This window comes from Geotrypetes seraphini, chromosome 7 (assembly GCF_902459505.1).
Source record: "Geotrypetes seraphini chromosome 7, aGeoSer1.1, whole genome shotgun sequence".
Lineage (NCBI taxonomy): Eukaryota > Metazoa > Chordata > Amphibia > Gymnophiona > Dermophiidae > Geotrypetes > Geotrypetes seraphini.
The window spans coordinates 99,605,193-99,623,474 of NC_047090.1; the positions used below are offsets into that span (position 1 = coordinate 99,605,193).

Consider the following 18,282-nt stretch of genomic DNA (forward strand, 5'->3'; position numbering starts at 1 on the left):
GATGTAAATAGTAATAGTAGTAGTAAATTTGAAAAACTGACACAAAACAATCAACACTTTACAAACTAAAAGATAGAAATAAAACAAATAATGAGAAATAAGAAAATACAATTTTATTGGACAAATCCAGTTTTCAATTAGCTTTTAGAAGCCAAATCTTTCTTCAGGACAGTACAGTATACTGCTGCTGTGGTATCCTGTCCTGACCTGAAGAAAGGGATTTAATCCCCCCAAATTGCCTTATTTCCATTTCCTATTTATAAATTTTTATCAATACAGTTACAATACTACTTGATTCTACAAAAAGCAATAAAAAAATTTATTTCTACCTTTTGTTGTTTCTGCTTTAATCATCTTCTTTTCACTCTTCTTTCTATGCAGCGTTTGCCTCTCTCTCTTCCATGCAACATCTGCCCTCTCTCTTTGCTCCTTCCACCCAGCCTCTGCCCTCTCTCTCTACCCCATCTACGTCCACCCTCTCTCTGCCCCTTCCATCTACTGTTCCCCTCTCTCTCTTCCATCTTCCCTCTTTCTATATCCCTTCAATAAACTGTATATCTTGTGCCCCTTCTCTCCTTTGTACATGATTCATTTCAGCTTCACCCCCTCTTCATTTTTCTGTGTCCACCCCCTCCCCTATGGTCTGGCATCTCTATCTCCTTTCCTTCCCCTATGCCCTGGCATCTCTCTCCTCTCCTATCTCTCCCTCCAAGCTCTGGCACCTCCTCTCCTTCCTTTCCCTCTGGTCTAGCATTTGTCTCCTTAGTTTCCCTCCCCCAAGCCCTGGCATCTCTCTTCTCTCCTTCCTTCCTTCCTTCCTTTCTCTCCCTCCCTCCTTCCTTCCTTTTCCCTGGTCTAGCATCTGTCTTCCTTCCCCTTCCCCATGCCCTGGCATCCCTTCCTCTCCCTCCATGGTCTGGCATCTCATTTCCTTTCCCTCCCTCCCATGGACTTGGCATCTCTTGTTTCTCTCCTCTCCCTGGTCTTCCTTCTCCCTCTTTCCCTATCTCTCCCCAATTGGGTGCAACAGCAGTATTTCGCTTCCTTCTCCCTCTTTCACTCTTCCCAATTGAGTGTAACAGCAGCATTTCTCTTCCTTCTCCCTCTTTCCCTCTCTCTCCCCAATTGGGTGCAGCAGCATCATGTCTCTCCCACCCTTCCCTGGTCTTCCTTCTCCCTCTTTCCTTCTCTCTTCCCAAATGAGTGCAGCAGCATGATGTCTCTCCCACCCTTCCCTGGTCTTCCTTCTCCCTCTTTCCTTCTCTCTCCCCAATTGAGTGCAGCAGCATCATGTCTCTCCCACCCTTCCCTGGTCTCCCTTCTCCTTCTTTCCCTCTCTCTTCCCAATTGGGTGTAACAGCAGCATTTCTCTTCCTTCTCCCTCTTTCCCTCTCTCTCCCTAATTAGGTGCAACAGCAGCATTTCTCTTCCCACCCCCCTTCCCTGGTCTTCCATCTCCCTCTGTCCCTCTCTCTCCCCAAAAGGGTGCTGCAGCAGCATTCCCCCGTGGTCTCACACAGCCGTCAGCAGCATTTCTACACCCCCCCCCCAGCAGCATTCCCTTCGTGGTCTCACACAGCCGTCGGCATTTCTCATTCTCTCCCCCCGGTCTCACACAGCCGTCAGCAGTGCAGCATTCACAACTCACTGCTCCTGCTTGCTTCAGGCCTTCCTTGCTGCCGGGTCCCACATACTTTCTGTTTCTGTGAAGGCAGGACCTGGCAGCGAGGAAGGCCTGAAGCAAGCAGGAGCAGTGAGTTGAACGCCTCCCTCCCTGTCCTATCTTCCACCGATGCTGTCCTAGCCAGCAAGTGACTTCGCCCATGCTCCAGGGCTCTAACACTCTGCTTGCAGGCTTCGCTTCTCCTCCCTCCCCCTCATGATGTTACTTTCGGTTTCAGAGGAACAGGGTCGGGAAGCCGGCAAGCACAGTGTTAGAGCCCCGGAGCATAGGCGAAGTCGCTTGCAGGCTGTGGCAGTAGATAGGGCAGCTGCCTTGTTTGCTACCCCCTAATGCTGGGCAATTTTTGGGGAGACAACGGCCCCTGTGCCTCCTTCCCCCCGTTCTGACACCTATGCCTGGCAGAAACCCAAATAGCAGCAACATCCTATGCTACCGATCCCAGGGCAGGCAGTGGCTTCCCCCAAGCCTATCTCAATAGCAGATTGTGAACTTTTCCACCAGGAACTTGTCCAACCCCTTTTAAAACCTAGCTATGCTAACTGCTCTTATCATATTCTACAGCAATAAGTTCCAGAGCTTAACTATTCATTGAGTGAAAAATATTTCCTCCTATTTCTTTTAAAAGTATTTCCATACGTCGTCATTGAGCGGTCCCTAGTCTTTGTACTTTTTGAAAGAGTAAAAAATTAGTTCACTTTTACCCATGCTACACCATTTAGTAGGGGCTTACTTTCCTTTTATAAAACACTAGCATAATCAGGTAGCTAACATTTAAGGATGATCATTTATACCAACTATAGAGATGATATAGGAGTTAGTGGTTAAGTGTAGTAGGTATCTGCATATCTTATGGTATGCTGTAAATTACATACTCGTACATATGTGGTAACCCACCTATGTCCTGCCTTACACCACCCCCATTGAAAAATATATGCAATGTAAGTTAAGAAGGTATATGTAGAATAGTCCATACATGGTATGCTTGTATATACATGCCTATATGCTAAACATTTGTGAATGTAGCACACATGTAAATGTTGACACCTAGTTTATAAAATTGCTCCATAAGAGGGTAATATTATAATAGGTCACTTATGTTTGAAGTTTAAGTAGGCAGCTATTTCTAGCCTATTTTTATTAAAAAAAAAACAACAACATATAGGAGCCTAACCTCTCATTCTATAACTTGGTGCCTAGTAAAAGGTGGCAAGTGCACACATGGTTTGCAATTATGCATATTTGTGGTGCATAAAAATTTACATGCATAATTAATAGGTGCTATGCCATGAACTGACCTGGCAATTTCACTAAACACATAACTGCAAGGGGTGCATGCATGTCGGCAAAGCATAGGCAGGCCATGGTTGTGTCTTCAACTTAAACCATCCATTGGCCTGTCCTAAGTGGGCATGCCTACATTTTGGCAAAGCAATCTGAGTTTGCTCTAGTATTGTACAACAGCTTAGGTGTGTGTGGTGCAGTGGTTGGAGCTACAGCCTCAGCACCCTGGGGTTGTGGGTTTAAAGTCTGCACTGCTCCTTGTGACCTTGGGCAAGTCACTCAGCTCTCCATTGCCTCAGGTACGTTAGATAGATTGTGAGCCCACTGGGACAGATAGGGAAATACTTGAGTACCTAATTGTAAAACCGCTTAGATAATCTTGAGAAAAGGAGGCTCAGGGGAGATATGATAGAGACCTTCAAGATCATGAGGGGCATAGAGAAGGTGGATAGGGACAGATTCTTTAGACTGAAGGGGACAGCAAATACGAGGGGGCATTCTGAGAAACTGAAGGGAGACAGGTTCAAAACAAATGCAAGGAAGTTTTTTTTCACCCAAAGGGTCGTGGACACTTGGAATGCGCTACCGGAGGAAGTGATCAGGCAGAGTACGGTACAGGGATTCAAGCAGGGATTGGATGGATTCCTGAGGGATAAAGGGATCGTGGGATACTGAGGGAGGAGCTGGGATGTAACACAAGTATAGGAAGTAAATCAGGTAATGAGTATAAACTAACCTGGTCGCGCATGTGCAAGACCGGAGGGCTAGGACTTCGACAGGAAGGCAGGACTTAAATGGGAAACCAAGGTGGCAAGGGAGCCCCTTGTGATGATTCAGACAGGTCTTGACCTGCTTTGGGCCGCCGCGGGAGCGGACTGCTGGGCGGGATGGACCTGTGGTCTGACCCGGCGGAGGCACTGCTTATGTTCTTATGTTCTTAGGTGTTCAGTACCTAATTGTAAAACCGCTTAGATAATCTTGATAGGTGGTATATAAAAAACCTAATAAACTTGAAACTACCTAAGTGTGGTTATAGAACTGGTGCTATGTGTGCCCCAGTGTGGTGGGTAAATCAAGGTGCTAAGTTATAGAATTGCCCTCTTTGTGTTTCATACTAGGAGCAAAGAAACAGAAATTATATCTAGACTAGTGGTTCCCAAATCTGGTCCTAGAGGCACCCCAGCCAGTCAGATTTTCAGGATATCAAGAATAAATATTCATGAGAGATATTTTCATGTACTGTATCCACTACATGTAAATATCTCTCATGAATATTCATTGTGGATATCCTGATAACCTGACTGGCTGGGGTACCTCCAGGACCAGATTTGGGAACCATTGGCTTAGATTGAAGCCTTGGACATTTTTGCCTGCTTGGGAATATGCATTTATTTTATAAACAAGGCACATAAACTGTGATTCTGCCTGTGCTCTGCTCAAACTCTGTTCCTTGACACACCTATATGTGAGTCACATAAAAGTATGCACCTTACTGATACTACCATACTTTTATGCATGTAAAGTCTGGGGTAGTTTTAAGAGCTCTTTAATATGTATAAATTCCTTTATAAAATCACTCATTAAAAACACTCAAACACTTTGCATGGACAACCATTATAGTAACATAGTAAATGACAGCAGATAAAGACCTGAAAGGTCCATCCAGTCTGCCCAACCATACACACTCTATAAATTAATCATTTAATTTAAATGGTCCTTTTTCTTAGATATTTCTGGGCCAGAAACCCAGAGCTCTGCTCAGTAGTGTACTTAGGTTCTATCTACTGGAGTCTCCATCAAAACTCACTCTAGCCCATCTAAACCATCCCAGCCATCGAAGCCCTCCTCATCCTGTCCTCAACTGAATGTCCATTTAGGGTTAAAACAGCACATGTACCTTTGAGAATTCCTTGAACATAAGAACATAAGAATTGCCTCTGCCGGGTCAGACCAGGGGTCCATCGTGCTGGCAGTCCGCTCCCGCGGCGGCCCCCCCCCCCCCCAGGTCCATGACCTGTAAGTGTTCCCTACCTAACCTAAATGTCCATACCCTGTTCGCTTAATGTCCTGGTGGTCCAGCGTGTAACCCTCCCTCGCACAGTATTTTCACTAAGGGATCCTTTTACAAAGCTGCTGTAGCGATTCCTCTGTGGCAAATGCACCAAAACCCATAGGAATTGAATGGGTTTCAGTGCATCTGCCACAGGGGAATCGCTACTGCGACTCTGTAAAAGAAGCCCTAAATGTGGTCATGGAGATGACTCTTTTTAAGCCAGCTAAAATATGTTGCTCATACTTTTAACTGGGTAATGGAGGATAATTACCAGTTAGGCTATTTTACTCAGATAAATATCTTTGAGCACTGCCCTGAAGATGGGTAAATAGCAAGATATATTAATAATTTTAATTATATTTATGATATTGGCCTTATCCTATTGATCTCATGGTCTTCAGCAATACCTAATTGGACATCATTCATCTGCACTTCTCCTCTAAAACTTAAAGAATATCATTCATTGACTGGTCTTGAAAGGCATTGCATCCAAAAATTAATTTGGGGCCAATATTGAAACTGCGGGAGGGAGACTGGCTAACTCCTAAGGTTGGCACTGACTGCTGAAATTCAATGCTGGGCCAGGGCTAAAGCAGGATTGGGGCTGGGACTGGGGCGTAACGGGGCAGGGAAGGGTGGAACTGGGTAGGCCTGTGGGCTGGTCTAGGGGGTCCGGATTTTCTGTTTGGAAAATCTGGTAACCCTAGGTTAGGACCTATATGCAACTTCAAAAAAGGGGGCTTTGAACCTGGATTTGAAGCAATATAGCTGGCCAAGTGTAACCTCTAATATGCTGTTTCTGCAGCATATAATCGACTTCATTGGTTATCTGTTGAGAAGCAAATTGAGTTTAAATCAGCCTGCTTGATACATTACAAACTGATTCTTCTGCCAGTCTGGCTTTCTCTTTTTCTCAGTTACACTATTCTTCTATTAGGTTAAGTGGTACACTTCTATTATATTTTCCACAAACAAGAAGAGTTTGATATAAATGTCAGATTAACTCTTCATTTGTTAGTGCTGCTATTATTATTTGAAATAATTTGCCTGTGCAATTAAGGACTGAATCTAATTATTTCAGGTTTCATAAAAAGCTGAAAACTTTTTTTATATGAATTTGTTTAAGATTGTATTTTTTTTAACTTGATTTAATATGACTTGAACAGATTTTGTATTTTCCCATAGATTGTGTATGGCAGGGATGCCCACACTTTTTAGGCTTGCAAGCTACTTTTAAAATGACCAAGTCAAAATGATCTACCAACAATAAAATTTTTAAAAACACAAAGCACACTGTACGCAGAGAAAATGTTAATTATCATTTGTATTCGGAGTTTTTTTCAGAGGTCAAGACAAATGACTTTAAAATATGCAATGTCACCTCAGGAACAACTATACAAAAATAGACAAATATACCCCCTCCCCTTTTACTAAACCGCGATAGTGGTTTTTAGCGCAGGAAGCTGTGCTGAATGCCCTGCGTTGCTCTCGATGCTCATAGGCTCTGTGCGCTAAAAACTGCTATTGTGGTTTAGTAAAAGGGGGGCCATAGTGCAAAATATAGACAGCAGATATAAATTCTCAAAGAGGACACATTTTGATCACTAAATTGAAAAAAAATAATTTTTCCTACCTTTTTGTCTAGTGATTTCATGAGTTTCTGGTTGCACTTCCTTCTTCTGTAAAGCCAATATTTCTTTCTTTCTGCCTTTTTTTCTCTCTCCCCCTGGCCCCCCTCTTTCTTTCTGTCTTTCTTTCTCTCTCCCCCTGCCCCCCAAGCCATCTTGCCCGATTCTTCCCCGATTCTTTCCCTACCCCCACCCGCAAGCCACCAACGCGATTTCTCCCTGCTGCTTCCCCGAGCCAGGCCTGGCGTGTACAAGCGCCGGGCCTACAAGACTTCACTTCCAACGTAAATTCTAACGTCGGGGAGGAAGTTCCAGGCCAGCCAGGCAGCGATTGGCTGGCCCAGAACTTCCTCTCCGATGTTTTGTAAGTTCGGCGCCAGGCCTGGCTTGGGAAAGCAGCAGGGAGAAAAAGATCACAAAGGCAATGTGATCGACTCGCGTTGCCTTTGCGATCTACTGGTTGATCACGATCGACCAGTTGGGCACCCCTTGTGTATGGCTTCTTTTGATGTAAATCACCTTGAACTACTTGGAATACATGCGATTCATAAATCTTGTATTAGATTAGATTAGCTGGCCAAATGTTATTTAACCATCCAGGAGTCTTTACTGGCTATTTAAATATTGGGCGGTTTGTTTCTTATTTTCACAAACCATTAACTGTTATCCTCCTCTCCTTTTGAAACTAAGACAACTGGACAGCTGATATGTGAACCCAAATACATCAAACTAATGGAAAGGCAGTACTTGCACTGCCTCCCCCCCCCCCATACCTTTGTCAACCAGCCTTTTACTGTGGGTTTTGCACCACTCTGAGTAATGACAGAGCTGGCTGCTTGCACCTTGAGGATGTTCTGAAGGACACGGATCCATTCCTCTAATATATTGGGAGAATCTGCTGTGAGATAATATGTCTTCTTTTCAGTGAGCAGCTGTAAGGATAAAAAAGGGATGAGGAATAAAATCTGTTATTTTTCAGAAACAAAACCAAGGATGACTTAGATAAGAGGTACTTATGTGCTGAATACCACTGGCTCCACTGATTATTTCAAGGAAGTGTATGGCGCAGTGGTTAAAGCTACAGCCTCAGCACCCTGGGGTTGTAGGTTCAAACCCACACTGCTCCTTGTGACCCTGGGCAAGTAACTTAATCCCCCCATTGCCCCAGGTACATTAGATAGATTGTGAGCCCACCAAGACAGACAGGGAAAAATGCTTGAGGACCTGAATAAATTAATTTAAACCATTCTGAGCTCCCTCGGGAGAATGGTATAGAACAGGGGTGGGCAACTCCGGTCCTCGAGGGCCAGAATCCAGTCGGGTTTTCAGGATTTCCCCAATGAATATTCATTGAAAGCAGTGCTTGCAAATAGATCTCATGCATATTCATTGGGGAAATCCTGAAAACCTGACTGGATTCCAGCCCACAAGGACCGGAGGTGCCCACCCCTGGTATAGAAAATAGAATAAATAAATAATGGACCTGGAATTGTCTGGTTAATGCTCTATGTCAGGAATGTCAATCTGCCATCCTGGAAGGCCACAAAGCAGATTAGTTTTGAGATATCCCTGATGAATATTCATAATCAGTCCAGTGTTTACTCCTCGTCAGGCAAGTGTTGCTTCAAATGCGCATTTGAAGCAACAGTTGCCTGACGAGGAGTAAACACTGGATTGAGTGTGAAGTCAGTGGGCGTCCATTCTTGAAGAAGCCAAAAACAGTAAAACTCGAGTCGGGGGAGTCCTTGAATTTATGTGTTGCATGTTAAAAAAAGGTGTTAATATCCAGGCAAGCTGTGAAGTGGAAGAACCACCAGTCACACCATAAAGATAAGTATATTGTATGTGTGTGTGTGTGTGTGTGTGTGTGTGTAAAAATGGTGATAAAAAGATTGTAAAAGTGTGACAAGGTATAAGCAGTTGGGACACTGATGTGGCTATGATGGTCCTGTGGTAACCCCTTGAGGGCCATAATGAAAACTTTAAAATGTCCAAAACCCTGCCTAAGTTGGCATTTGGACGTCCTAATAGCAGGGATGTCCAAATGTCGATAATCAAAATAAACTTTCTGGATGTTCAGCAGCACTTCTAAGCTACGGTACTACTCGAAAGGGTCCAGAGAAGAGCGACTAAGAAGGTTAAGGGATTGGAGGAGCTGCCGTACAGCGAAAGATTAGAGAAACTGGGCCTCTTCTCCCTCGAACAGAGGAGATTGAGAGGAGACATGATTGAAACATTCAAGGTACTGTAGGGAATAGACTTAGTAGATAAGGACAGGTTGTTCACCCTCTCCAAGATAGGGAGAACGAGAGGGCACTCTAAAATTGAAAGGGGATAGATTCCGTACGAACATAAGGAAGTTCTTCTTCACCCAGAGAGTGCTAGAAAACTGGAACGCTCTTCTGGAGTCTGTCATAGAGGAAGACACCCTCCAGGGATTCAAGACATAGTTAGACAAGTTCCTGCTGAACGAGGATGTACGCTGATAGGGCTAGTCTCAGTTAGGGCGCTGGTCTTTGACCAGAGGGCCGCCGCATGAGTGGACTGCTGGGCATGATGGACCACTGGTCTGACCCAGCAGCGGCAATTCTTATGTTCTTATGAGCCCACAGTTTGTATGGTTGTTATGTGTGTTATGTATGGGAATTAGGTGAAGAGGTAGGTTTTTATTGCTTTTCTAAAGCTCAGAAGCCCATCGATGGATTTGATGTTAGTAGGTAGTTGATTCTAGTACTTTGGTAAGAAGTGAGAGTGGGACCTTCACCTGGCACTTTCTAGTTGGAGGCTAAATCATACATCTATTTTAACAGGTTTCTCAATAGGGCAGTGGATCTGAATGTAGGGGAAATTATGGGCAGTAAGTTAAATAGGACCTTAAGGGGAGACAAGATATATTTTATGAGATCTGGATCTTTGTATTCCTCTAATATTATCTCTTATTACAGAATTTGATTATTCCTACTACGTCAGTATATCCTATAAACACTGATAAAGTTCACAGTTAGTGAGTTCTTACTTATTGTATATTTTTGGTTGGGATTTACATTGCCAGCGGAAGCTACTGTAATTATAGACAGGAAAGGAAAAATATTAAATGGTGTATCCTAAGACAACCTGTAGATTATGATTTTGAGACAGCTCCATGGTTGATTAGTAACTTTAACAGTTAAGATGATAACAGTGTAGGTTTGAGGATGGACTGGGGAGGGCTTCGATGGCTGGGATGGTTAAGATGAGCTGGAGTGAGCTTTGACGGAGACTCCAGTAGATAGAACCTAAGCACACTACCCGGCAGGGCTCTGAATTTCTGGTCCAGAAATATCTAAGAAAAAGGACCATTTAAATTAAATGATTATAAATGGGTCACTCGGGCTTTTAAATATTTGGCCATGGATCCTCACCAGTTATATCAGCTTAATGTTCCGCTGTTACATCACTGAACCGCGAAGGTGCTTGTGGGATGGAGACAGCTACTGATTTCTTTGATGGGGCGTATTAGTTTACTTCGTATGATGGTGTTACCTAAATGGTTATATGTTTTGCAGACTCTTCCACTTCGGTTGAAGGTCTGTGATATTCAGGTCTTGGAGCGGCATTTTATGGGATTTTGCTGGGCTGGCAAGAAGCCCAAAGTTGGGAAGTTTGGGCTTGACTGATATTCAGTTTGTATAATCATGCTTGCCTTCTGCGCCATCTAGGTGATTGGATTTTGACTAAATCCCGGTACATGCCAGTGTCCTTGGAAAGGGAGTATGCCCCCCATGATGTCTACTCTTTGTTGCACTTAACTCTAAGGAACACTCCTCGATGCTTTCAGGACAGTATCCTATTGGGACTGTTACAGGGAGTTTGGACTTGGCTGGTACGATTGTTGGGTGAAAATCCCAGAACCACTAATTTGTTGCCTCTTTGTGGAAATGTATTTTTTATGCCAGGTATGGAGAATAGAGTTTTTGGGGATTGGGTGCAACAGGGGATTGCACGGCTGGAACATGTGCATCAGGAACGGGGAGACCTCTTGCCCTTTGATGCTCTTCAGGGTCCAGTGGGTGATCGTTGGGGGTAATAGATTTGCATATTACCAACTGAAACACTACTGGGCGTCTTTGGACAAATCACTTTTGGGAACTCATATGGGGGATGCGTTGCGGCAATTTTTTGCCAGAGAGGGAGAAGTTCTTTGTACTGTATCGAGCCTCTATAAAATCTTGGGGGAGTTTGGTACCTCGTAAGGATTTTATGGTGTATACCCAATGATGAAGTGCCCATTTAAATCTTGATCTGTCACAGTGGGACCTTCATGTCAATATATGGGGTATCCCTGCCTTGACCAAATGTGCTTGGTTGTGTGAATATTATTATCGGGTGCTTTTGAGAGGTTATTATACCCAATGTCAACTCTATTATAGTAGAGGAATAACTTCTGATCTTTATGTTAAATGTGTGAGATCTCGCAATACTTTAGAACATGCTTTTTGGCAGTGTCCTTGTATAAAGTGTCTATTGGAAATGTATTGTGGGATTTATGCGGAGGATCCTCCATTCTCCTATAGCAGGCACGGTTTCCCAACTGGTCTTGGATGTACTGAGAACTTTTGGGTCTTTGCCTGCTGTTCAAACTCTGTTATGTCGGAAAATGAGTTTGGTGGTGCGCAAATCTATCTTGCAAAACTGGACATCTAACACTGTGTCCACCTATTGGCCCTGGTGTAATTTATTGTATCAATTGGCCAGCTGGGAGGCTAGAGATGTCTGGGGAAAATGGAAGGGAAAGTGACTCTAATTGAAAGTCTGGGGACCCTATCTGGTGCAGCTGCACCACAGGGGCAGAATTGCAATACTTAATGAACTCTAAAGTGACGCATTTCTGGTTATTTGGAAAGGATTCTGGTTCTATTGCATCTGGTGGGATGCCACGAGGTGGGGGGGGGAGGGGGGTAGTTCTTGGGTGTGTTGGGGGGATTTGGATTTGGTACTGGTTGTGGCTTTGTATATAGTAAAAACATTTGATGACTTGTACTTTTGTTGCTTTTTGCATTTCTTGTCATCAATAAAAATTGTTTAAACATAAATTAAATGGTTGGGCAGACTGGATGGACCATTCGGATCTTTATCTGCCGTCATTTACTATGTTATTATGTAACATACTGAAAGTCTTTTTACCAAGCTGCACTGAGCAGCTAATGAGACTTTTAACATATGGAACATGCTAGGGCAGACGTTTAAAGGAGGCACTAACTGCAGCTGTGCTACTGGCGGTCAGGTAGTTTGGCCAAAGATGCAATGGCAGGATCACCTCATATCTAAGCTCTACCCACCCACAAGTGTCAAGGGGAACTCCCAACCTACTGGTCTCTCCCATACCACCAGGACTTACCCAAAGATAATCGCTGGTGGTGTAGTGGGCAGAGGTGGAAGCAGTCCCCCTCCGTTACTATCCTGTTTAGCTCCGGGAATCACAATTTCATTCTTGCACAGAAACTTTTTTTTTGGGAGGGGGGAAAGTATTGTACTATGCTATTAAATTCACTCTAACACATCACTTTCAGTTTAAAACTACCCAAACAGAAGGAGTTTGAGTTAGAATTCAGATTATAAAAGACAGGCCTGTCATAAATGTCTTTCACGCCATTCATGTAGCAGTGTGGAGATTGTGTGATTAATGGTTGTCGATTCTCTAATATTTTATGGGCAATCAGAATTCCTTTGAAAAGAGGTAAGAAAAGAAAACTAGCCCAAAAGGAAATGGATATCCGAACATCTGTATCACCAAGACACTGAACAGAGCTGGCAAGAAGCCCAGGCTGTCTCAGGCTCTTTGAAGCTTTTATCCCTGTCATCACCTCTCCATTCAGCTCTAGTAGATTAGACTCCCAGCACTCTCTCACCTGGAAAGTTTGCGATCCTTCTCCTCTGATAATCCTGCATGAGGAATTCAGCTCTATCTGCCCCTGGGGCTTCCGGATGACATCACTCTACAGGAACAAAGCCATGAAATCTTCAACAAGGTTACCAAACGAAGCCTATCTAAGCTATCAATCCTCTAGAGCTCCAGACAGTTTCAAGTGTCTTGTATGTATCTGCCTGCAGGCTGGTGCGGCACTACGAGTATTACCATTCCAGAACAGGAGAGGTAGAATCCTTCAGGTACTAAAAGCTGGATGAACCAGACCACATTACAGCATGACATAAAGGGGAGACATAAGTGCACAGGCTAAAAAAAGCCCTAGTTTTGAGACTCCTCAGTATACACTTGCTTGTGATCCAAGCTGTCAGCTTATGAAAAATGTCTTATGGCTTATTTGACAATTGGGCAAATATTTAAAGATGGTAACTTGCCCCTGATATTGAGCCCATAGTGGTCAGCATTTCTTTAAAACACTGTCATGGGCAAATCAATTCAGAAATTCAGAGGCCTTATCCATATTGAGGTTGCCACTAAATATCCAGATAGAGCAGGGTTGGGTAACATCGATCCTCAAGGGCCGCAACCCAGTCAGGGCCGCAACTGGGGCTTGCTCCTGCCCTGACTTACCACTAGACCATCAGGGACTCAAAGGTAGGTCCTGAGGGGCTACTGTTGTTTGGGAAGGAGGGGGAAGAGGAAGCCGAGCCCACTATTGTTCAGAGGGGGGAGAAGCATTTTTGGTCAAAACTGAAACAAGATCGAATACTGAAACAAGGTCAAATATGGATACAGAGGGATGAGCCTAAGGCCCCGATTGGCTCAAACACCTATGGCCCCTCCCATGGGGAGAGGCCTTGGGTATCTGAACCAATTGGGGCCTTAGGCTCCTCCCCATGCATCATATGGTGCACCAGGGAGGGGAAGGCCCATCATTTTCCACATGCTAGGCCTCGAAGCTGGAGAGACCGTGCTTCCCTCCAGCTCCCAACATCTACCAAAAGTACGGGGAGGGGTGTCAGGGAGTGGAGCTGAGGGTTTGGGGGAGCATCCGGTGGCAGGAAGGAGCGGACAACCCTCCTTCATTTTTTTTTTTCAGGAGGAAGGTGGGAGGGTAGTGGATGGTGGGGGTCTATGACATGGGGGGGGGTCAAGGACTGGGTAGGGGCATGGCGTGGGGGTATTTGGCCAGGCAGGAGGGAGTAGGCATCCCTCCTTCTATTTTCGCTGCCATGTGGGTGGGTGTCACGGTGCCGGTTCGTGGGGTGGTGATTGAGGAAGGCCATTAGCACAGGGGGATTTTTTTTTTTTTAATGGGGCAGATTGTGCGTGTGCAACATATGCACAACATCTGTGCCATTAAAAAAAAGAAGCCCTAACTTCCCCTGTCACAGCTGTTAGGGCTCTGCGCATGTGTCAATCGCTCACTGAGCGATTGATCTGTCAAGTTTGCGTGCAAATCACTTGCATACTTGCGTACTGCATCGATCGCTCGTCCAGAATCAGTCAGGGAATTGGCCAACAATGATCCAGTTGGTATTACCGACTGACTTTAGTGCATCTAGCCCTTGATAAGATCACAAGTAGTTGTAGTGGGACTTGAACTTGGCTTCTCTGTTTCTCAGCCTGCTGCTTCAACCATTAGTCTATTTTTCCACTATGAAGGAGTTTTCCTTTAGGTTCCTCCCATCCACTTTGGATCATAAGTGTTGGGTATCACATGACTGGTTGCTGTAGTTGTAGTAAAATTGACTGCTAGGTGCTAATGTGAATTCAACTTTGTGTTTTTGATACTGGTGGATGCTTGATACTTACAGGGGACTTGTAGTACATGACTTCTCCATTTCTCAGGACAAACCAGCGCCTCTTCCAGGTTTTCACCTGGCTGCCCATTTTCAGGAGATAGCCAGATTTTTCCAGAGGCTCCTGCAGCATGGAAAAATATACGAGGGTTCAAATACAAGGTTACAAAAAACACAAATAAAGGTGAAAGACTGAAAGAGGGACACTGTATAAGTTGCCTTTTGAAAAACCAAATACTGTAGCTGGCAGTGCTCGTTTAAGTGAACAGAGAAGAGAGGCTAAGGATCTGCAGACAGCCAAAAACTACAGATAGCAGATCACTTGTGTAGACAGGGTCAGAGTTCAAGGCATTTACTGAAGGAAACAACTTGTTGAATCACACAAACACAGCCCGACATAGTTATGTTTCACCTAATACTAGACTGCTTCAGAGGATATGCTAATAGTTTGAGCTGCTGCTTGATACTGTATAAATTTTGGGAGTTTTATGAAAATTATTTTGTTCATTTTATTTCCTTATTGGGTAAAAACATTGTCATGTTGGGCTATCAGTGATCCCTTAATTAATGTAAGAGGTAGAAGGAGACAGAGTCATATTTCCTATTAGCAAAGCAGGCACTTGCTTAGGCATGCTTTGTTTTCTGAAGGGTGCTGTGCACCTTTAAGGGGTGGAACCAAGGTGAGAGAGAAAGTCCTCAAATGAAAGGAGGCAGTTCCATGGTGACTGTTTGGACAGTCCTTAGTGGTAGTTAGTTTATTTAGATACCTAGGGGTGCTGATCGATGAGCAGTTGACATTTACAGCCCATGTGGATGATCCTTTTCATGGTGGCTATATGGCCTTGCAGAAAGTGTATGTGGTTAAAGGTTTGGTTGACGGACAATCATTTTTAACCTTTTTGCATGCCTTTATTTATGATACAACTAGACTATGCGGATGTGGTTTTTAGTAAGGTTGATGAAGGCGAATTTGAGTAAATTGCCGATGCTGCAAAATACTGTAATATGGATGTTGGGGGGAATACATAAATGCACACGTGTAACCCCCGTCTATGTGTCCAATCATTGGTTGCTGGTATATTGCAGGGTGCATTTTAAAGTATTATTACTAACTTAGAAGGTTGTATATTCTAGTTCCCCTGTTTCTCTTTGTGATTTGATTGTCTGCTATAAGCCCCGTCAAGATTTGTATTTGGGTATGGATTTTTTACTTTGGGTTCCAGCAGTTCAGAATGTCCGATTAAAGGTGATGCACAAGGGGCCTTTCATCTATTTGGCACCAGTATTATGGAACGCCTTACTGAAAGAGCTCCGTGTGGAGCGGTCTCATCCATATTTCAGGAGAGTGCTAAAAGCCCATTTTTTTTCAGCAGGCTTTTGCAGTCTCATTCCTTTGAGGCTAGGCATGAGGAAGACATTACTATGATAGATACTGTTTGATAATGTAGGACAACCTCACAGACTTGTCTATGTATTTGATCTTTTCTAACTGGAATGTTTGAATGGGTGTGAAAAGTCTCGTGTGTTGTCCTATCATCAACTGCGGTTCTTTTTGTTTTATATTTTTTATTGATCCTGGATTGTTTGTGGAAAAGCAATATATCAAGTAGAAATAAACTGTAAACTGTAAAACAGCACAGCATTAGAGAGAATCACCTATCACCCCAAGGCCTACCACCTCGTTCCAGTACTGAAAGGGTAACCCAGCCTCCTTGTTTCTCTGCCTGTGTCAATTTTTTCAAGAAGGGCCATAATGTTCTCTGAGATTAAGAAGATATTAGGAGACACTAAAATTAATATTGGAAAAATGGGGAAATCAATAGATAGGAGACTGCAGATGCTTGTAACCTTTGTTAAAGATAGTTCCTTATTGCAAAATCAATTAGAAGCAATGGAAAATCATTTTTGTAGTAGAAAATTTAGAGTATCGAATTTCCCATGACTCATTATTTGGTCTCATTGGTACTTTTGAAAATATATTTGAAGGACATATTGCAATATTCTAAGGCTGATTTATTATCAGTCCAGAATATATAATATGTGATAAAAGGTTCTAGGAAAGTCAAAGAGGAAGGGAGAATGGATTAAATTGCACCAGATAGCTTAGTTTTTAGAATTTTCTCAAGATATTATTACTAAACTAGTCTTTAAGTCCGTTATATTAACGGGTGCTAGAATAGATTTGTGTGTCTGTCTGTCTTTCTTTCTTTCTGTTTCTCTCTCTCTCTCCTTGGCCACTGTATGTCTGTCTGTCTTTGTTTTGGTGTCTGTCTCTTTTAATCTGTCTCTGTAGCCTTCTGTCCTTATGTGTGTGTTTTTTTTAATGTAATTTTAAAAGATTTTCCCTCAACCCGACTCCATCATGAGAATGCACATATGTGGCATAGTAAGTGGGAGGCGGTAGGATGAGTCTGCCCAGGGCATCGTCTTGATGGGAGCGCCAGCCCCCATCCGCCTCTCCACCTCCTGCTCCATCCCTGTCCCTCCCTCATTAACAATCGCAGCGCAAGCAGCAATAGTCTGGCCGGCTCCCTTAGTCATTTCCCCCCCCCCCTTTCCATTCCCGCGGTCTCGACAAACCTGCGACTCCAGCAGCGTGTGCAGCACTCTACACACGCTGCTTCGGGGCCTTCTACTGCCCTGATTTCCTCTGCCGCGTCTCTGATGATGTCATCAGGGACTTGCCAGAGTAAATCAGGGCAGTAGAAGGCCCCGAAGCAGCGTGTGTAGAGTGCTGCACACGCTGCTGGAGTCACAGGTTTGGAGTCGGGACCGCGGCATCCCTTTGCGGCTGGATTGTTTTGGCGCTGGAGTGTTTTGTCACCGCGGCTCCTCTCGATCCCCGCCAGCGTCGGAAGCCTTCTCTGATGCTGGTGCGGCTCGTGAGAGGAGCCGACACGGAGAGCAGGGAGTCCAGCGCTGGCGTCCAGTCCTGCCGGCGAGTGGTAGGTGCTGGGAAGTAAGGCTGGGGACTCGCGCATGCGCACTCCTGCGGCCACAGACCTACAGATCATGGAAGCACGCAAATATGAGTGCGCATGTGTGGCTAGGATTTTATTATATAGGATGTGCTAGTTAGTAACTTTTTCTTCTGAAGCTGGGAAGAATTTGATTTTGAAATTATACTTTCCTACAAAATGGGCTCTGTTTTGTGGCAACCAATTTATGTTTCCCGATGTAGCTAGGCAGCAGTTCCTACAGCTTATGTCTAAGGTCTTGGCTTTAGGAGCAACATTTTTCCTTAGATTTCCATGTAAAGGTTAATTATGGGAACAGATATATTTTTGTTGATCCCTCCCAGTTAGAATCTTTCCTGATGGATAAACAAACCTGTTCTTCGTGGATCAAATTAATTATAATTGTATTAGTTGCACCTGGGCAATTATAATTGTATTAGTTGCACCTGGGCAGCCAAAATCCATGCAAGACTTACACCCTTAATGGCGAGATCCTAACAAGTAATGAAGCAGAACGAGACTTAGGGGTGATTGTCAGTGAGAACATGAAGACTGCCAATCAAGTGGAGCAAGCTTCATCCAAGGCAAGGCAAATCATAGGTTGCATATGCAGGAGTTTCGTCAGCCGTAAGCCTGAAGTCATTATGCCATTGTATAGATCCATGGTGAGGCCCCACCTGGAATACTGTGTGCAATTCTGGAGGCCGCATTACCGTAAGGATGTGCTGAGACTGGAGTCGGTCCAGAGAATGGCCACCTGGATGGTCTCAGGACTCAAGGATCTCCCGTACGAGGAACGGCTGGATAAGTTACAGCTGTACTCACTCGAGGAATGCAAAGAGAGGGGTGACATGATCGAGACATTCAAGTATCTCACGGGCCGCATCGAGGTGGAAGAAGATATCTTCTTTTGCAAGGGTCCCGCGGCAACAAGGGGGCATCCGTGGAAAATCAGGGGCGGGAAACTGCACG

The 18,282-nt window shown here is 44.2% G+C and overlaps 1 protein-coding gene across 5 annotated transcripts in view; it reads right to left on the reverse strand.

The window, feature by feature from the left end:
• PLEKHH1 (pleckstrin homology, MyTH4 and FERM domain containing H1) overlaps positions 1-18,282 on the reverse strand; it is a 288,947-nt gene that overhangs the window by 68,440 nt on the left and 202,225 nt on the right. For all 5 annotated transcript variants that reach the window (XM_033951458.1, XM_033951455.1, XM_033951456.1 and 2 more), the window contains 3 exons: positions 14,367-14,477; positions 12,535-12,621; positions 7,420-7,578 (listed from right to left, as the gene is read on the reverse strand). In XM_033951458.1, the coding sequence (XP_033807349.1) occupies positions 7,420-7,578; positions 12,535-12,621; positions 14,367-14,477 (357 nt within the window). The remainder of the gene's footprint in view (positions 1-7,419; positions 7,579-12,534; positions 12,622-14,366; positions 14,478-18,282) is intronic.